This window comes from Eleutherodactylus coqui, chromosome 13 (genome assembly GCF_035609145.1).
Source record: "Eleutherodactylus coqui strain aEleCoq1 chromosome 13, aEleCoq1.hap1, whole genome shotgun sequence".
In the NCBI taxonomy this organism is placed as follows: Eukaryota; Metazoa; Chordata; class Amphibia; order Anura; family Eleutherodactylidae; genus Eleutherodactylus; species Eleutherodactylus coqui.
The window spans coordinates 51,229,287-51,251,153 of NC_089849.1; the positions used below are offsets into that span (position 1 = coordinate 51,229,287).

At 43.9% G+C, this 21,867-nt stretch overlaps 1 protein-coding gene across 1 annotated transcript in view; it reads left to right on the top strand.

The window, feature by feature from the left end:
• Positions 1 to 261: 261 nt before the first annotated feature.
• Positions 262 to 21,867, top strand: part of L3MBTL1 (L3MBTL histone methyl-lysine binding protein 1) — a 38,704-nt gene continuing 17,098 nt past the window's right edge. Inside the window, exons 1-9 of the mRNA XM_066586801.1 lie at positions 262 to 362; positions 6,481 to 6,554; positions 6,830 to 6,939; positions 10,007 to 10,113; positions 11,424 to 11,526; positions 13,186 to 13,309; positions 13,407 to 13,527; positions 13,930 to 14,023; positions 15,869 to 15,960. Of these exons, the coding sequence (XP_066442898.1) occupies positions 6,852 to 6,939; positions 10,007 to 10,113; positions 11,424 to 11,526; positions 13,186 to 13,309; positions 13,407 to 13,527; positions 13,930 to 14,023; positions 15,869 to 15,960 (729 nt within the window). The 5' untranslated portion in view covers positions 262 to 362; positions 6,481 to 6,554; positions 6,830 to 6,851. The remainder of the gene's footprint in view (positions 363 to 6,480; positions 6,555 to 6,829; positions 6,940 to 10,006; positions 10,114 to 11,423; positions 11,527 to 13,185; positions 13,310 to 13,406; positions 13,528 to 13,929; positions 14,024 to 15,868; positions 15,961 to 21,867) is intronic.

Consider the following 21,867-nt stretch of genomic DNA (forward strand, 5'->3'; position numbering starts at 1 on the left):
CTTGAAGGCGTCACACACATAGTCTACCAATACACTCAAGAGGTCTCACAGGCAATTGGGACATCCATTAGCACCAGAACCATTTCGTAGGGAACTGCAATAGCAGGGTTACCACCCAACATCACAGCAGTGAATGCACAGAGGCTACATGATGCAGTCTGGAGCATGGTTCTTGGGCTGTAAATGAGTGGAAGCAAGTGCTTTGGACAGCTGAATCACAGTACAGCATCTTAAGATCAGATGACCGCACTTAGGTTGCCTAGAGAACAGTTTCTATGTAACTGCATTGTCCCAACAGTGAAGCTTGGAGTTGATTCTGTTGGGGTGTTACTGCTGGGAAGGACTAGTGCCATTGGTTATAGGTAAGTCCACTCTCAACGCCAATGGGTACAGAGACATTCTGAACAACAGGGCATTACCTAACCTGTGGCAATACTTGGGTACAGCTCCACATTTCTACCAACATGACTGGGTTTGAGGAGCAGAATATCTGCAAACTTCACTGGCCAGCCCAAAGTCCGGATCTCAATTTCATCAAGCATATTTTGGACAAACTAGAATACTGTATCTATGCATAGAATCTGAAGCTCTCAAGGAATGGAGATGAATCTGGTGGAAAGCTTGCTTAGGATCATTACTGCAGTCACTGAGGCCAAAAGCAGCCAAACAATGTATCGAATAATGGGAATAAAATGGAATTTCACCACCTTCTATGTGTGTCCCAATACTTTTGACAACATCTATATATATAAAATTGAATGTATGCGTGTGTGTCTGTCTGTCTGTGTGTTTGTCCTTTATGCGCTACTACGCCATTCATCCGATCGCCATGAAACTTTGGGAAGTTGTTGAGTACACTCCTGGGAAGATTATAGGCATAGTACATATATCCTACGATAAATGGCACGCGTGCGAGCGTCGTCGACAGTTACGCACCCCCACGTAGATCGTTCGATTTCCATCACTGCCACTAATTCTCTCACTTCCCAATGTCGTAGAAACATGAAATTTGGCACGAGTATTGATTATGTCATAAATAGGAAAAGCTAATGGGTCCCAGCTCAATTATTCAATTCTATGCGCCAAAGAATTAGCGTCCAAATTTTACGTACGGAATCTAATTTTCTCGCTTCCCAATGTCATAGAAACTTGAAATTTGGCACAAGCATTGATTATGTCAGAAATAGGAAACGCTAATCGGTCCCAACTCAATTATTCAATTCTATGCGCCAAAGAATTAGCGTCCAAATTTTACGTACGGAATCTAATTTTCTCGCTTCCCAATGTAATAGAAACGTGAAATTTGGCACGAGCATTGATTATGTCATAAATAGGAAAAGCTAATGGGTCCCAACTCGATTATTCAATTCTATGCACAAAAGAATTAGCGTCCAAATTTTACGTACGGAATGTAATTTTCTCGCTTCCCAATGTCATAGAAACTTGAAATTTGGCACGAGCATTGATTATGTCATAAATAGGAAAAGCTAATGGGTCCCAACTCGATTATTCAATTCTATGCGCAAAAGAATTAGCGTCTAAATTTTACGTACGGAATGTAATTTTCTCACTTTCCGGTGTCATAGAAACGTGAAATTTGGCACGAGCATTGATTATGTCATAAATAGGAAAAGCTAATGGGTCCCTACTCAATTATTCAATTCTATGCGCAAAAGAGTTAGCGTCCAAATTTTGCGTACGGAATCTAATTTTCTCACATAGAAACTTGAAATTTGGCATTGAATATGTCACAAATAGGAAACGCTAATGGGTCCCAACTCAATTATTCAATTCTATGCGCAAAAGAATTAGCGTCCAAATTTTACGTACGGAATCTAATTTTCTCGCTTCCCAATGTCATAGAAACTCGAAATTTGGCACGAGCATTGAATATGTCATAAATAGGAAAAGCTAATGGGTCCCAACTCCATTATTCAATTCTATGCGCCAAAGAATTAGCGTCCAAATTTTACGTACGGAATCGAATTCTCTCGCTTCCCAATGTCATAGAAATGTGAAATTTGGCACGAGCATTGATTATGTCATAAATAGGAAAAGCTAATGGGTCCCAACTCGATTATTCAATTCTATGCACTAAAGAATTAGCGTCCAAATTTTACGTACGGAATGTAATTTTCTCGCTTCCCAATGTCATAGAAACTTGAAATTTGGCACGAGCATTGATTATGTCATAAATAGGAAAAGCTAATGGGTCCCAACTCGATTATTCAATTCTATGCGCAAAAGAATTAGCGTCAAAATTTTACGTACGGAATCTAATTTTCTCGCTTCCCAATGTCATAGAAACTTGAAATTTGGCACGAGCATTGATTATGTCATAAATAGGAAAAGCTAATGGGTCCCAACTCGATTATTCAATTCTATGCGCAAAAGAATTAGCATCTAAATTTTACGTACGGAATGTAATTTTCTCACTTTCCGGTGTCATAGAAACGTGAAATTTGGCACGAGCATTGATTATGTCATAAATAGGAAAAGCTAATGAGTCCCAACTCAATTATTCAATTCTATGCGCAAAAGAGTTAGCGTCCAAATTTTGCGTACGGAATCTAATTTTCTCACATAGAAACTTGAAATTTGGCATTGAATATGTCACAAATAGGAAACGCTAATGGGTCCCAACTCAATTATTCAATTCTATGCGCCAAAGAATTAGCGTCCAAATTTTACGTACGGAATCTAATTTTCTCGCTTCCCAATGTCATAGAAACTCGAAATTTGGCACGAGCATTGAATATGTCATAAATAGGAAAAGCTAATCGGTCCCAACTCGATTATTCAATTTTTTGCGCAAAAGAATTAGCGTCCAAATTTTACATACGGAATCGAATTCTCTCACTTCCCGATGTCATAGAAACTTGAAATTTGGCACGAGCATTGATTATGTCATAAATAGGAAAAGTTAATGGGTCCCAACTCGATTATTCAATTTTAAGCGCAAAACAATTGGCGTCCACATTTTACGTACGGAATCGAATTTTCTCGCTTCCCGATGTAATAGAAACTTAAAATTTGGCACGAGCATTGATTATGTCATAAATAGGAAAAGTTAATGGGAAGTTGTTGAGTACACTCCTGGGAAGATTACTGGCATAGTACATCTATCCTACGATAGGCGGCGTGCGAGCGTCGTCGACAGTTATGCCCCCCCAGACAAAGATCGTTTGATTTCCATCTCAAGCACAAAAGCAAAAGGCATTACGAGCAACGGGATGCGTGTTCAACTACAAAATGATGCATCCGCCGAACGTATCACAAGACAATTCCTGGATATTGAGAATGCTGAGGTAAAATAAAAGCTGTGCTGTGATTGGTTGCTATATATTATACCGCTGAGGTAAAATGAATGCTGCGCTGTGATTCGTTGCTATTTTTTATATTGCTGAGGCAGAATAAAAGTTGCGCTGTGATTGGTTGTTATTTCTCTTACTGCTGACGTAACATGAAAGCTGCACTGTGATTAGTTGTTATATTTTATATTGCTGAGGTAACATATAAGCTGCGCTGTGATTGGGTGTTATATATTGTAAAGCTGAGGTAACATGAAAGCTGCGCTGTGATTGGTTGTTATATATTATACCACTGAGGTAACCTAAAAAAGCTGCGCTGTGATTGGTTGTTATCTAGATATATAAAAACGAATGTATGTCTGTCTGTCTTCGCAGCAACGCGCGACGGATAAGCTAGTAGTATATAAAACACATAAATAGTACTGTTCAAAAGATATAGGCAGGTGTGGAAAACACGTCAAAGTGAGAATTGTTTTAAAAATAGTTTATTTTTATCAATTAACAAAATGCAAAGTGAATGAACAAAATGGAAATTAAAATCAAATCAATATTTGGTGTGACCGGCCTCTGCCTTCAAAACAGCATCAGTTCTTGCAGGTACACTTGCACACAGTTTTTGAAGGAACTCAGCAGGGAGGTTGTTCCAAACATCTTGGAGAACTAAGCACAGATCTGTGGATTTAGGCTTGCTCAAATCCTTCTGTCTGTTCATGTAATCCCAGACAGACTAGATGATGCTAAGATCAGGGTTTTGTGGAGCCGTATCATCACTTCCAGGACTCCTTGTTCTTCTTTATGCTGAAAATAGTTCTTAATGACAGTGGTTAGATGTTTGGGGTTGTTGTCCTACTGCAGAATAAATTTGGAGCCAGTCAGACGCCTCCCTGATGATATTATATGATGGATAAGTATCTGTCTATATTGCTTAGCATTGAGGGTATCATTAATCTTGACCAAATCCCCAGCTTCATTTGCTGAAATGTAGCCCCAAATTGCAAGGAGCCTCCGCCATGCTTCACTGCTGCCTGCAGACACTCATTATTGTACTGCTCTCCATTATGCTTCACTGTTACCTGCAGACACTCATTATTGTACCGCTGTCCACCATGCTTCACTGCTACCTGTAGACGCTTATTACTGTACCGCTCTCCACCATGCTTCACTGCTGCCTGCAGACGCTCATTATTGTACCGCTCTCCACCATGCTTCACTGCTGCCTGCAGACACTCATTATTGTACTGCTCTCCATTATGCTTCACTGCTGCCTGCAGACGCTCATTATTGTACCGCTCTCCACCATGCTTCACTGCTGCCTTCAGGCACTCATTATTGTACCGCTCTCCACTATGCTTCCTGTTGTCTGCAGACACTCATTGTACCACTCTCCACCATGCTTCACTGCTGCCTGCAGACACTCATTATTGTACTGCTCTCCACCGTACTTCACTGCTGCCTGCAGACACTCATTATTGTACGACTCTCCAACATGCTTCACTGTTGCCTGCAGACACTCATTATTCTACCGCTCTCCACCATGCTTCACTGCTTCCTGCAGACACTCATTATTGTACCGCTCTCCACCATGCTTCACTGCTGCCTGCAGACACTCATTGTACCGCTCTCCACCATGCTTCACTGCTGCCTGCAGACACTCATTATTGTAACGCTCTCCACCATGCTTCACTGCTGCCTGCAGACACTCATTATTGTACCGCTCTCCACCATGCTTCCTGCTGTCTGCAGACACTCATTATTGTACCGCTCTCCACCATGCTTCCTGCTGTCTGCAGACACTCATTATTGTACCGCTCTCCACCATGCTTCACTGCTGCCTGCAGACACTCATTATTGTACCGCTCTCCACCATGCTTCACTGCTGCCTGCAGACACTCATTATTGTACCGCTGTCCACCATGCTTCCTGCTGTCTGCAGACACTCATTATTGTACCGCTCTCCACCATGCTTCACTGCTGCCTGCAGACACTCATTATTGTACCGCTCTCCACCATGCTTCCTGCTGTCTGCAGACACTCATTATTGTACCGCTCTCCAGTCCTTCGGCAAACAAACTCCCTTCTGTTACAGCCAAATATTTTAATTTTAACTATACAAAAAGACTGGATTTGTAAGAGTGTTTTCTAGAAGAATTGATGTTACTTTATTTTTGGCAAAGGGCGGTCAGGTCACACCAGATATTGCTTTGATTTAGATTTCTCTTTTGTCCATTGACTTTGTATTTTGTTAATTGAGTAAAATAAACTATTAGCACTTCTACTAAGATAGATATGGGATAGATAGAGAGATAGATATGAGATAGATAGATAGATAGATAGATATGGGATAGATATGAGATAGATAGATAGATATGAGATAGATAGATATGGGATAGATATGAGATAGATAGATAGATAGATAGATATGGGATAGATAGATAGATATGTGTATTACTGTGCAAAAGTTTTAGGCAGGTGTGGGAAAAAATGCTGCAAAGTAAGAATGCTTTCAAGAATAGAAGTGTGAATATAGTTTATTTTTATCAGACACGGAGCATTACTCCCCGCTGTCCGTTCCTACCTTTTTGACGGTAAAAAAAAAAAAAATGTATTGTAACAAAGATATAAACCAGTCACTGAGGGGTCAATTTCCGTGTGAGCTTTTTACTACCAGTGTGTGATTATTCAGCCGCTTCACAGACAAGTGATCTAAATGTGTTTTCCATATTACCCTTCAGCTGACTTCCTACATAAGCCAGGAGACTCCATATTCTCCTCCTGTGATCCGTCTTGCTCGTTACATTGCATTATTCTTGTGCTCATTATCTAGTTACACAATATCATTCAGTAAAGCTGCTGTTGTGTTACGGTAATGATGTATGCGCCGCTGCTCGCTGATTACCATATAGATACATAGTCATTTATTTCCTCGTCATTCTGTAACCATCTCCACCCCCTCTTCTGACAGCGGCTTCTGTCTTCCCTGATCCCCCCATGTTGCACACATAATGGTGTAGCGCAGGCGCACAAGCTCCCTGCAGATTGCGGTTGGAATAGCAGTGTTGTTACGTTGGGTAGGATGCTCTGCATTTAACCTCTTCACTGCCATAACACATCACAGCAAGGAAGGCGAGCACCTGTACAACTCATTAACTCCTCTGTCCTCTCTCCCTAGCATGGAGGTAGCTGCTGGAGAGTATAGAGACCCTGTCTGCTGAGAGGACTACCATGCTGTTGGATATTTGACAGGTAAAAGAGGTGAACCCGTCCATTTATTGCCGCCAAGGCAGTGACAGGCATCGCTCTCGCATGATAAGCAATGTAAATGTATTGCATGTACGATGGGTGTTATATTATGTGTCTTATGCTGATATCTTATCTGACCTCTCTGGGATCTGTTTTTATCTTCGTCTCCATCCCATCTTCATTTGTCCATAATGGCTTCGACACATCCTATAATCCGTTCCTTCTCACCCCCATTTCTTCATCTTTAACCCCGTTGATTTTTTTTGTGTCCATTCAAGCACTGATCTGGGAACAACCGCTATGGATCTATCCGCATCCAAAGTGAGAAGTGATGAGCCGCTGTGCCGCGTGACCCAAGAGGGCATGGTACTTTTACCTTCTGCTACAGGTACAGCCGCCGGGAAAGATGTCAGTCCAATATCGTTAGTAGAAATAGCAGTTTACACCATAACATAGGAACATATGTAGGTCAATTGGGGTGGGGAGTTAGGGGGGGGGGTTAATTTATAACTAATACTAATCAGTTGCATCAACTATGCAATTCTGTACTGCTAAAATACCAGGCATTTAAATAGCGACATGTTAAATGGAGCATGTACTATCAATCAGTGTGCTGCTATGTAGCTCATGGAGTTTAATATATTATCAGAGTCCGAAGCTCTCATAGTTTTGTATAGAAGAACGTGCGCACGAGTCTCTGAAAACATTCAGATTTTTTTGCCGCTTTCCGACTTCAGGGGGGGACACCGCGGGATTGTGGGAGCAGGTAAATATAAAAAATACATCACCTAGTTCGCTCTCAAGTCCCTTAACAGCGCCATAACTTAGTATATGGTGCTGTGGGAATAAGACGGGTTCCATTTAACTCTAAGGCCAGTTGCAGACGAGCGTAGTGTAATATGTCCGTTATACGCATACGTTACCGATGACATCACAACTGTATGTCATCACTATTTGCCTCTGTATATTTTATACTGGGCAAAGACTGATCCATATGTAGCCAATAGAAAAGAATAGGAATACGGAAAATACAGGAAAAAATAGGTCATGCTGTGTTTTTAAAATACGGCCGTGAAAAATATGGCCGTATGAATAGATACATAAATTTACATTAACTTCATATTACAGTCAAAAAAAAAACCAAATACGAGGCTGAAATACGCTTGTATGAAAGCGGCCTAAGGCTGCTTCACACAGGCAGAATTAGTCCACAGGACGCAGCGCAAATAGCGGTAAATTCCGTACTTAAATCCCACCGCTCTGTGTGGATTTTGATGTAAAACTGAAGAGGCTGAGTTCTGCTAGCAATTCTGCATCCATATCTGCAATGAGATTTGAGGATTTTGGTGTGGAATTTGCAGTGGCGGATTTGGTTGCACCCTGTGGGTGAATTGTAGCCCATGTAAAAGGTTCCTAAGCCTGCCATCGCATGTGGTGTAATTGCTGCAGCGTTTACGGACTGTGTGAATGCGCACCAAGGGTTCTATTACACCAGCATTTCTCCCCTGCAAATGTAACCAAAGCTACACTGGTTGCAGCCGGCACCTGAATTTCTCAGGCCAATGACTATGGGGAGTCCAGGTGCCGGCTGCAGTCAGCGTTTTCACCCTGTGTTTTTCAGGGCAGAAATACTGCTGTGTAATGGCAGCCTTAGCCTTCATTCACACGGGCGTGACGATTTTCGGCCGGCCGTGTAATGGCCACAGCACGGCCAAAAATCACGTGAACGAGAGGCAGCCGTCACCAAGTCACAGCTACAACTCCCATTTAGAGGCTCGTTCAGAAGGCCGAGGCTGTGGTACATATACACCGCAGCCTCAGAATACCGTCGGCCAGGGAAGTGGTAGTTTAGCTCTGCGACAAGGAGAGGGGGTGGGAGCTTAGCAGAGCTAGTCCTTCCCCATCTCCACTCCAGCCTATGGGAGCTGTCAGAGGGGGTGGGGCTTTAACACACTAGCTCCCGCCCCCTACCATTGCAGACAGTCAGCAAGGGTTGAAAAGGGGGAGGGAATATAGCAGTCACGCTGCTAAACTCCCTCCCACCTCCGACAGCTATCATAGGCTTTCATAGGAGTCTAGGGCAGCGGCTGTATTCCGGACGGAAAAGATAGTTCCAGAACTATCTTTCCTGGCCGGAGTAAATAATAGTCGAGCCGGAATGCACACCATATGCGCTATCTTTGCCGGCCGTACGTTTTTACATTATCGGGAATACGCCCATCTGAACTGATGCATTGGAAGCAGATGCAACAGATTGGTAGCGTATATCGGCTGGCTGTGAAATTGTGGCTGATATATGTTTGTGTGAAAGACCCTCTTTCCCACGGGCTACAAAATCATCGCTGCAAAACGCATGTATGTGAAGCCCGGGTTTCCAATGGGTTCTTTCACTTGAACGATGTTTTGTAGCCTAAAAGAACCCACTGGGAACCATGAGCTTCACATACACGTGTTTTGTAGTGATGATTTTGTAGCCTGTGTGAAAGAGGCCTTAGGCCATACCGCGAGTTTGTGGCGCTACAAAGTTGCATGACTTTGTAGCACTACTTGTGAGGATTTTCAGGAGTGGGGTGCTTGAAATATAAGCCCTACCCCAGAAAAAAAGTCCTAGCTGCAGGAAAAGAAATGATTCATTGAATGGCTGTCATTGGTTCATCGAGCGCTAGCTCTGTTTGGCTAAGCATCACAGCGCTCAGCCAATCAGAGGCAGCGCTTCCAGGAGGCGGGTTTTTTTCAATCCCTGGCCAGAACAGATGCTGTAGACCAGTGCCGGGGACGGGGAAGGAGATGCAGCGAGTCGGACAGCGCTTCTAAGGTGATGTAATTTTTTTTTTCTCCAGCAGCTAGGGCTTTGACAGTAGGAACGTAGGACTTCCTACTATCAAAGTTGCATCACACCGCATGAAAATCGTGTTTTTGTGTGATGCAATGGAGCGGTAAGGAAGGCTCCATAGGGAAATATGGGCTACAAAAGCTCACGAGTTGTGTGCATATCGTGAAACCCGCGAGGTTTTTCACTCGCAATGTTGCATGCTACAAAACATCACAAATGTGAAGGAACCCATAGGAAAGCATGGGCTTCACACACATGCCATTTGTAGCATTGTCGCAATGCATGAAAATCGCTCGACTTTGTCGCCTGTGTGAAGGAGGCCTTATACTCAAGTACCTTCAACATGTCATGTGTTCAGGATATCCTATAGTAAGAACACCAGTTGTAATGTCTGAGGCACCGACAATAATTCCATCACCTGTGTAATACTGAGGAAATCCTGAAAACATGACCTGTTGGGAGTACTTGAGAATTACTGCTTTTACGTACGCTATTCTACTTGTATGCTAATGAGTAATGAATTGTGCTAATATTTGTCTGTAAGCTCCATGCAGTGACCCCTATACCTCCATACTACAGGTAACATGCACTGAGATAAAAGTCTTTTCTTTCATTTCAACAGCTATCAATGTGGCCATAGTTTCCTGCTCAGAAATGCGGCGCTCTCTTGTAGAAGAGCAGCAAGAAAAGAGGGGAGTAGAGCCAGTCATGGCCACGGTGAATCCACAGGTCAGTCAGATTATGGCTATATGAGGTCACATGCAAATTACATGGCAGTCAAAGTCACAAGATGACTTCACTTTCGAAAGAAAGTTGCAAGTGACCTTAAAACTGTCACTTTGGACTTCTTGCAGTAGTTGCGCCTGCGATATTAGACTATGTCTAAATTCTGCAAATTTTCTGCCTGAATACCCATTTTTGTCAAGGATTCGGAGTGTATGACAGCAGCAGGAAGTAGATGTGACTTAAGGAAACTCATCCGCAACCTGCAGAAAAATCTGTGCATGTAAATTGCAGAATGACAGTTCTTTCTGCGGGTTTTATTCTTTGCAAAGCATAGAACGAAATCTGCAAGAAAATCCACAGATCTGTGGTAATCTCCACGACAGATCTTTTCCGTCATTTTCTGACTGTGCCTCATGCTGCGGTGTAGTCCTAACTGTAATTGCTGCTACGTAACACTCCTGTTTATCAATAAACATTTGTGACATAGCCAATAGACAAGAGACAGCATGCGGACAGGAGCTGTGAGGCATGTACAGCAGGAAGAGGTTCCTCTCTTGGGCAGATATGGAAGCGCTATAACCACAGCTCCCATAAATCACTGAGCACCTTCCACTTATTGGCTCTTTACATACGGTAGTTCTTGTCACACTACTTGCCTATCATGTAGTCACACCATACTTCTTATGCAGGACAGGACACATATGAAACAATGACTGCTACTTATTATCCATATCTACACAGTAATACCTTTTCAGCGAAAACAGCTATTAATCCTCATTCATATAGGGATGGGATGGCGAACTAAAGGTCCATTTACACACAAAGATGATCGCTCAAAATTCGTCAGAAGCTTTGAGGGATCATTTTGCATTAGGTACTAATGATGTTAACTGTTAATGTCCATTAGCAGCTAATTAACATCATTTGCATGTTAATCAGCTGCCAGGAGATGTATTTACAGAACAGCAGGTGGTCTGTTCTTTAAATACATGTCCATTGGCCTCCTAACGGGCTGCCTGCTAATAACTATGTTATCAGCACCGCCCTGGAGAACTCAGCATGTGGTCCCTCTTATCAGAGATGATGGCTTTTATGCTGAGATGAACTTAGCAATGGGCGAAGAATGCACAATGGGCACACATTTACACACAAAGATGATCGCTCAAAAACTGTCATTTGGATGAATTTTGAGCGATAATCGTTGTCTGTAAATCAGCCCTTAAATACAAAAAAATACATTTGCAAAAACCATAATTTTTAGTATCCGCTCTCGATTTTGGTTAAAAACTGATGCGGATCCTGTTCTCTGTTAGCTCCGTTTCAGCTCTCTGGATCCTAAGGAAGAAAGTCCCGAACACCCCAATGATGAAAGCCTACAACACACCATAGAAATCAACAGCCAAGCCTACCCACCAGGTGAGCTTCCATCTGTAAAAATAAAGTGCGTGACAGCCATGCCCACATGTGCTTGTCACCTTACATAAAGTGTGGATTCTCATCTACTTACATAGGGCCTTATGCAGAAATAGTAGGTGTATTGCCTATAACAAGGAAGGTGTCCGGTGGCTTTGTGTGAGACAGCTATAGCTGGTCGAAAGAGCAAATGTAAGTGACAGTTCTATGTAAACACGGCCACCAACTGGGTGACGAGCAAAAATTAATTCACCAGTCTCATAGTTTCAGCTCACCTAAAAATAATCCCTGGTTGATTAATCATCTGGTGTAAACAGGTAATAGTTTGTCTTTCAACATCTAGCCAACAACTTTGCAGGGGGGTGTGCACTTGTTCGCTGTGCGCCTCCCGATGAACACTGATTGGCTCCCACCCTTTTTTGAACATTTTGCCCTTCTAGCGAGTGCCATTTGTCTCCTGAAAACACATAAATACGTGTGAGTGACTTTTGGGTAGTAGAGATGAGCGAGCGTACTCGCTAAGGCAAACTACTCGAGCGAGTATTGCCATTTTCGAGTACATGCCCGCTCGTGCCAAAAGATTCGGGGGCCGGCGGGGGTGAGCGGTGAGTTGAGGGAGTGAACATGGGGGAGCGGGATCTCCCCCCCGTTCCTCCCCGCTCTCCCCCTGAACCTGACACCTCCTAACTAGTCGACAATTGAGATTTCAGCCTGTGTAAACGCTCCTAACAATTTGTTCAGTGATTGTAAAGTTGAACAATAATTACTTTGTGTAAGAGCAATCAAACAACTATTCATATGATAGCTGTCCCATGTAAAGTCCCCCTTAGTTGTAATGGTCTTTCATGGGCTTTTATTAGTTGCTTTTTACTGTGGCACTCCAGAAGTTCCTGGGGACAAGACTAAAACTAAGGGCAGATATAAGCAATTGAAGAGCACCAATCATCAAGATTGGCATTCATTTACCTGGCCTTTACACAAGCCAAGTAAGGCCCCCTGCACACAGGCAGGATTTCCCGCAGAATTTCCGCCTGTGCCTGCCTGCATAGGATTGCATTGCAAAACGCAATCCTATGCAGACGGCCACGATTGGTCCGCGTGAAAATACACACGGAAAACAAATCGCGGCATGTCCTATTTCTGTGCGGGTCTCGCAGAGGCCCGCACATAAATGTTACTCCTGGCAGCCCGGCTCTGCTCTGCGCATGCGCCGGCTGGCTGGCAGATTACAGAGCCGCGGGAGAAGGCAAGTCCCGCACTGGTCCCTGCAGGGGCGCGGGTCGGGTCCCACTGCGAGATTTCTCACAGGGGATCTGACCCGGCAGTGTGCAGGCGGCCTAAGAATCCAATAGGGGACGAACCGTTCACCCAAGATGTGCTTTAACAATAATGATTTCCACGGCCGCACAAATAATGTGATTAGCTGAGAAACAAGTGTGTGCTCGTTCGTCACCTGTTTGCTGTCCTGTTTGCACTGGGCAATGATCGGGTGAACGAGCGTTCTAAAGCTCCTTCACAATTATTGTTGCGTGTAAAAGGGCCTTAATGCATATATTAACATTTGTTACATTGGGATTTGTATCCTATATGTGCCTTTTTGGAGTGTCTATGGCTATACATTCATGTACCACTATTACTACTTGTGGCTCCTGTCCTTTACAGGTCTCGATGGAAAGGAGAGCCCTCATTCTGATACCACACTGTGTCTCTGCGATACCTGTGGCTGCCAGCATGTTCCTGGGGTAAAATGTGAAACATGTGGTGAAGTCTGTCAATTTAAAGAGAGGTGAGACTTAAATCTGCAGGTTACATTAATTGGGGGGGAGGGTTGGTTAGGGAGTGGGTCAGTGTCACCCTCTCCCTGGTTTCTGGGGTGTCCACAGCAGGTCCCTGGTCGTGGAGCCATCACAAGGGTTTGGGGTAGGCAACGAGACCCCAAAACCTGTCAAGAAACGGAGACCAAAAGAATACCAAAGTCCAGCAGAGTCAGAAGCCGAACCAATGGTGAGGAAAGAGCCATCACTGTATTCATGTCAACTGCGTATTGTCTTTGCAAGTGTTATGAATGGAGAGTGCAGTAGGCATCTTGACTGGTTCTTGGACTTTGGGTATCACATTGCTGTGGTATGGGTCCAGAACTGTATGATACATCAACGATACAGTGTGTCAACTACTATCCATTGTGTTCTAATGACCCATATCTGAAAATAAACATTGCACTGTGTAATTGGCCTGTTGTGTTGAATCACGTATTCCTGTGCAGCTCAGTATATAAAGGGTAACATTCTCAATGTCACGCGATGCATGATCCTTAACCTGTCAAGCGAATACATGATATATTCACGTGTGCGCTGTCATTGTAGTACCATTCTGTCAGATATGTACCTGGAAAGTATTTCTGTGCAGGAAAAGCAGAAAGAAAAGAAAGTCCCAGGAGATGTTGATGAATCCAATGTAAGGAGCTCAGAAGGGGAGCTATGGAGCCACCGAGAATCACAAAGTAATTGCTCTTCTTTGTTTTAGTACTGTTACTTCTTACATACATACCAAGTGATGAGTACTTACTTTGGGACGCTTGAAACGAAGCAAACAAGCTAAATTCATTTTTGTAGAGCAGCTGGCTCATTGGACAATAGGGAAGCTAGTATTACCTGCCGAATCTTCAGAACACATATAGGAGCCTGCAGATGGAAATTAATCATTAGTAATTAGCATTTAAGGCACATCTCCAGAATCTCTTCTTCATGCAGGCCTATTTCCCTCAGTATATATGAAGCAATTACAAGGGGTTGTGCAGGTTTGAGCATTTTTTTTAAATGGGTGCTACTATGTTAAAACATTAAAAGTGTCTGTACTCAGCCATTTGTCGCCCCCCCCCCCCCCCCCCCCCCCGTCATCCAGCATTGCCGCCCTCTCTTGTCTTTGTTTATGAACAGCTATCAGCTGACAGCTGCAGCTAGTCCCTTAGCATTCTCCTGACATCACCACCCATGATGCCATGACTGACATGTGACCACCGTGGCCTCTGATTGGCTGCAGCAGGCAGGCAGGTGCTAGCTGTTTATAAACAAAGACCGGGAGGACCGTGGGTGCAGCAGTAGCTTTTTATTGTTTGGATACAGTTGCACCCATGCTTGAAAAATCCCTTGCAACCAGGCACCCCATTTAATTTTCTTAAGCGGTCCTGGCACATAAATGTTGTCCGAGCCGGCTGATTTTGATGGGATTGGCCAACTATCTGTTTGGGAACCTCCTGACTCTCCCACAATGGCAGATGTTGGGGAAAAGAAGGATCTGGCTGCTAGATTTCAACATGCCTGATCATTCTGTTCTTAGGGGAGATAAGCCACAGTCAGAGGTGTCTGGCAGCAGCTTACTCCCCTCTCAGAACTCATGCATATTCAGCCGGCCAAGTGTGTGTGTAGACAAGGGGTTGGGAGGGGTAGTTGTTGACTCTGTTATCTAAAGTATGTGGCCATCTTCACTGGAGATATCTTGTCATAGTGTATCTCCCTGTGGGCTTGTACATATACAAGCCAACAGGGAGATACACTGTGGGCTTGTATATTGGGGACATGACAACAGACCGTGCTATTAACGAGGCAGGAGGTGGGTATTCAGAACACTTTGCCCCCCTCCCGTTCAGTCCAGCTTAGCCAGAGTCACTGATCATAATCCTGATGCGTACAAGAAGATAAATAGCATGTAAGCTTTGAGCGGAGTTACTGACTTCAATCCATAATGTTAAGTCCATAACTGCACATCTGCTGTCCAATATCTAAGCATAAGCACAAATATGTCTTCCAAATCATTTCTAAATAGTAAGAGACTCTGCCACAATTGGGTCCATTTAGGCTGGAGATCCAGAGTGATCTGAAAATCCTAGTGAAATCACAATATTACCGCCACTCACAGGTGTCACCATAAAGCCATAGCCTAACAGTACAGTCTTCATAGCACCAGCTCTGCTTGATAAGAGAAATAGAGAGGTCCCTTGGCTTGTGGTTGGGTATGCCGTCAGAGTTATTTTGTTATGACTGATCAGTGTCATTGCCTCGTCTATCTTCTCCATGGTGTCCTTCAAAATACATTGTCCTGCACTTGTTTGGGTCATTCTTCATCTCCCCCCATTGCTTTTCTTGTCTTGTCCCATGAGAGTTACACTGCTTTCCCTGCATGTCCGGCTATCTCCTCCTGCACCCAGATTGTGCCCTAGTCCCTCTTGTATACACACAGCTGAGTCTTGGATTGTCTCTGCGCCAGCACTGTAGCTTTTCCATCCTTTCAGCCCCACATTTTCACTCTACAATTATGGACAGTAGTCTTATTTCCTGCAATATCAAAGTTTCAGGGGACGAGATGGGAGATTCTTGGTCTTGGTCATCTTACCTGGAGGAACAGAAATCCAATGCTGCTCCTCTCAATCTTTTTCGGGAGGTAAGTCTGGTTTTATAAAACACATGAAATATATTTCAGGATTTACTGTATATACTCGAGTATAAGCCTAGTTTTTCAGCACATTTTTTTGTGCTGAAAAAGCCCCCCTTGGCTTATACTAGTCAGGCAAGGCTTAAAAAACCCTCCATACTCACCTCCCAGCCGGTGTCTGTGTCTCCGGTGGCGGTGCGGCAGGCTGCTTGAATTCTCTCCGCTGTCATCCCCCGCCGTCCTCTTTCCTCGGCTCTGTCATCCCCCGCCATCAGCGCTGTGTAAGTAAGAGCTGTGATTGGATCGAGCGCCAGCCAGTCACAGCCAGTGCTTGATCATTCACAGCCAATCAAGCTGCTTTAGAATTCTCCCCGCTGTCATCTTCCTGCTCGGCTTTCAAATCCCCTGCCGTCAGTGCTGTGTAAGTAAGCGCTGTGATTGGATCAAGCGCCAGCTGTGATTGGCTGGCGCTCAATCCAATCACAGCGCTTATTTACACAGCGCTGACAGAGCCAAGCAGAGAGGACAGTGGGGAATGCCAGCCAATAAATGTATCACCTCTAGAATACCTTTATCTATTTTATACAAGAGTATTAAACATTACAGGGATTGCTGTGGCTAACAAGCTATTTGGGCTCTACATCTAGTATCTAAAAAGAAATGCATGATTGAGGGTAAAACCTAAAGAAATGCACATTGTGATAAAAAAGCTAAACGGATGCTGAAAAAATGAGCACAAAAACTAAAATGACCATAAAAGAAACCAAACACATTGTACTTACAAAAACCCGAATAAATCCAACTTTCCAAGATTGCTAATTGAAAAAACTGCTTACGGTGTCCATACTGCTTCTTCATAACTTGCCAGCCTACATTGTCCCTCCAACCTCCCTACCTGTAAGATGGTAGTGCACGTTGGGCGGTACATTTGCTGAGAGCAATCATATGGCAACCGGTAAGTATCAGGCACTGGTCTAATTTGTTAGAATGGGAAACGTGCATAATTATCTCCAGGCTTAAAGGGGTATCCCAGGCTTTTACTCTTAATGACCTACTCTCAGGATAGGTCATGGATGGTTGATCAGCGAGGTCCGCTATTTAGGATCCCTGCTGATCAACTGATCTTTCGGCCCTCTGTCAGTGCAGTGTGGCCAGATGTTGTCTTTGGTGGTCAGGGTCAGAAGTGTAATAGACGGCTTCACTCTCACTGAAATCAAAGTGAGCGATGCCTTCTATTACCATTCCCGCATTCTCATTGCGGTCAGAGCCAGAAGTGTAATAGGAGGTATCGCTCCCATTAATTTCAATGGAAGTGAAGCCGACTATTACAATTACAGCCCTGACCACCATGTCTGCCCCCGCTGCACTGAGGGCATGTTAGAGGACGAGCTGATTGGTGGGGACCCTCAGCCGTGGACCCTCATCGATCGACTGTTGATGACTTATCCTAAGGAGAGGTCATCAATAGTAAAAACCTGGAATACCTCTTTAATACTTCTGCCTTAGTAACTGTGCCGCCCAGCGTGTACTATAGTCTCTCCACAGCCAATGTCAGATTTGGTGGGAGATTGGAATTCGAGGGACACTTTATAGGCTGGATTATCTGCAGTTTAGTTTAGTTTTAATCGGATGCAGGAACAGGGAGCTGCTAATAGCTTGGAGTACTGTGTAGCGAGTAATCACTGTCAGACTGTGACTAATCAGTACAGTTCATTCACCACATGCCCCTAATTATATAATACATAAGTATTTTCTGTAGGGGGCCATTACATGAGCACCATTAACGCTCGTGTAATAGCACTAATTGCTGGGCTACACCTGTACTTGCACGCTTGCAGGTTCAGCCCAGCAATCGTCGGGGAAAATGCAAGCACTAGCATTCGCATAACAGCACCCTAAAGAGAACGCATAAAATAGGATAATGCTTTTCCTCTTTTTTTTCTCTAGTTCTCTGTTTTTCTGCATTGATATATTTCAGCAACACAGCAGATGGCAGTACAGACTGATAAACTGACTTGAAGTGCATCAGCAGGTTCTCAACGTCATAGACAGGATTTCAAATTAAAATTGACATATATATATATATATAAAACATAGGGTCCATCATTCACAATAGGTGATAATTGCAGCTGACCTCCTCCCCCTCCCTGCACAATGACCTCTGTGCTGATCATATCCCTGCAGCGTCACTTACTATAAGGCAGCTTTCGTATAAGTCAACGTCCGACCTTCTAATATCTGACTTTCCAACTGATCTGATTTTTAACATGACTGGGAATATAAGCCAAAGCCCGGGTCTTCCCCAGAAGGTAAAGACAACATGTACAGACAGGCTGTTTCAGGGGTTTCAGTAGGTTTCTGGCTGGCTGGGTGAGGGGCCTATGATGTGGGTCGGAAGGAGTAAAGGTTTTCCTTTTGTATTAAAAAAGCATTGCAGTGTCTTCTAAAGCCTACAATGACACAGCAGTGGGCATCACGAGAGATAAGAGATCCTCATAAATAGGTTCCCTTTACATAAGGCATACCCTACTATACACTAAAGGCCCATTTACAGTGCACGATTATCGCTAAAACTTCGCTCATCGGCGATCGTTTTAGCGATAATCGGTGTGTGTAAATGGGCGCGGGGCACCAGCATTTCGGGCTCTTTTTGCTGATCGTTAAAATCAAGTGAGCTTGATTTTAGTGATCAGTGTTCTCAGTTCTCCATGGGGTAGTGCTGATAGCATTGTTTAATAATGCTATTATAAGGGTGCGCCATTATCTATGTATTGTGCAGTATGTTGCATTATTTTCCTCATAGCATCTCCTGTCAGACTTTTTAAAAAAGAAATTCACAGCTAAAATAAAGCTACATGTAAACCGTTACTGGTCCATTATAAAGATAGCAGATTTATTCTATAGCCATGATGCCTTGTTCTATTGGAGGTGACAAGTGACTGTCCGAGGCTGCGAACCTGCATGGCCCCAGATTGCATCACAGTAGTTTATATGTGTCACTATATGTAATATTCTTCAGTCTCAGCACAACCCCAAACCCATAAAAATAGTACATGACAGATTCCAGCCTCCATCATAAACCGGAGCGGTAGCACATCCCTCTTGCTATTTAAAATGTAGAGCTGCAACCTACGTCACACACCGCCAATGGCGCATGTATTACCAAAACAGAAAGAAAAGACATTTGCATATTAGATACAAAAAAATATTATATATACAGTATATAATTTTTAGTAGGTCCGGGTACAAACTGGTGCATCTGCAACATTTCAGACAGAAGCCCTTTACTGAGCAGTCAGGGGAGAGTGCAGAGAGACTCCTGGAGAATGACTTGTGTCCGAAACATTAAAAACATACAAATGTGCATCTGGACCTACTAATAAACCACTTTATTTTGCATCTGATTCATAAGTGTGTGTTCACCATTTTTTCTGTTTTTGAAACACTAACTTATTAGTCTGTAGAGGGTATATACAGGGTTATTAGAAGTAATCTTCCTGATTTGAAACCCTCATAACTCCCATTTATTGACATTAAGATACATAAATTTGACATAAATGGAAAGAGAAATTCAAAACATTTTGTTGCACAACATCAAAAATGTTTTCCATATCAGAGGTGTTTAATGTGGCCCCCTTACTCAAGCGAGCATTGCCTTTACCGAGTATCAACTCGCTCGAGATGAAACGTTCGGGTGCCGGCGGCGGGCAGGGAGCTGCGGGGGAGAGCGGGGAGGAACGGAGGGGAGATCTCTCTCTCTCTCTCTCCCCCCGCTCCCTCCTGCTGATAGCCGCTACTTACCGCTCCCCCGTGCTGGCACCCGAACCTTCTGTCTCGAGCGGGCAGGTACTCGGTAAAGGCAATGCTCGCTCGAGCAATTGCCTTTACCGAGTATACTCGCTCATCTCTACACTCAACGCATCGAGCCTATAATCAAGTTCCTGCCATACACCTTGCGGCGTATCACGACTGATGCAATGGCTTCTGTGACGCATCCTCGCAAATCATGCATGATGGATGGTAAGGGGGGAGAGGGTACGTAGACTCGTAACACTCCCCTAGAGAAAACAATCACAAGGTGTGAGGTCCGGGGAACGTGAAGGCCAAGGAAGAAGTTCACTATGGTCACCACCTGCACGGCCAATGCATCCGTTTGGTTGTGTATTGAGCTCCCTTCTGACTCCATCGTCATGGGGGATGCCCATCCTGTTGGTAGATGAAGCCTGTGATTTCCTGTTCGGCAGGTGCGGCAGAAGCCGTGTCTGTAGTGTCCAAGTATGAATTCCCTAGGATTGCTTCCTCATGAAAAAGAAGGGTCCATACACTTTCCTACAGGTTATACAACACATCACCTTGGGGCAGTCTCACATACGCTCCACGTAGACCAATGGCTTTTCTACCCCCAGATTCTGACATAACATTTGGTAACTGCCTGAAAGCAGGAAGGCGGCTCCATCACTAAACACTAAAGATTCCATGAAACCATTGCTTGCCATTACAGTTTGCACCCTCTCGCAGTCTGGTCGTCCGGTTTCAGGGCCGGTAACAGCTACAGTCGGTAGGGACAATATCGCAAACGTTTGTAGCATCTCCCAGTTGATAGTGGGACATCCAATTCTCTGCTTGCGGTGGACTTCTGAGGACTTTGTGTGAAACCTGCATGAACGCACTCCACTGTTTCCACGCTTGCTGATGTAACCTTTTTCCTTAAAATTGGAGTACCACTTACAATTTATGCGCACAGCGTGGATCGTTGGCAGCCATTTTGTCTCATATCCCCATAGCCACGACTACGGCAGAATAAAACTTTTTGGGCCTCAGTTTTGAAAACTTTCTATGTCTTTGTTGCCCATTGCAACCAATCACAGCACAGCATTCATTTTACTTCAGCAGCTTGAGAAATAAAAAGCTACACTGCGATTGGCTGATACGGGCAATAAGGACAGTCTTGCTGTTAGACAGTTTTGCTAAATGAACATTTTGAGTTTCTGTTTCCATTGATATCAGATTTCTGTATCTGAGTGTCATTAAATGGGAGTTAAGAGGGGTTCACATCAGGAAGATCATTTGTAATAACCCCGTACTTCAGCCATGATCTGGTGACAAGTTTGTATGTAGGACCTGCAGGTAACTAACGTCAGGTTCATGGTTATTCTTTAACCACTAATTTTATGATCTGCTCATCTGGAGCGCTGTCATGGCTGCTGCCCCCATCTGTATACAGATGGTATCACCACACTAAACAATAGAGGTAACCTGACTCCAGACATAGTAAAGCTACTGTAGTAGATGAACTGTCTGCACAGTTGTTGGATCTGTGATATACCCTGTTTCCCTGAAAATAAGACTTACACTGAAAATAAGCCCTAGCCTAATTTTTGGGGAGGCTTGAAATATAACCGCGAAAATGAGCCCTAGTTACACTACATTAAAAAAAAAATTCAAATATTACATTACCTAGCAGGCTTGGTCCAGGTCCCTCCTCTCTAGAGATTGGTCGCGATTCCCGCAGTTCTTAGCCGCTCGTACAACATCACTTCCTGGTTACGTGATTCATAAATCCTGCCTCCTGAAGCGATGGCTGTGATTGGTTCTTCGACCGCTGCTCAGCCAATCAGTGCAGCGCTGGATAAACCAATCACAGCCATCGCATTGGTTCATCCAGTGCTGTATTGATTGGCTGAGCAGCGGTCGAAGAACCAATCACAGCCATCGCTTCAAGGTGGCAGGATTTATGAATCACGTAACCAGGAAGTGATTTTGTATAAGCGGCTAAGGACTGCGGGAAGAACTTCAGAGCTGTGGAGAGCAGTGGGAGCGACCTGGACAGAGCCTGCTAGGTAAGTGTAATAAGACCTAGTGCCACTTTTGTGGCAACAAATTATTATAAGACAGGGTCCTATTTTCAAGGAAACA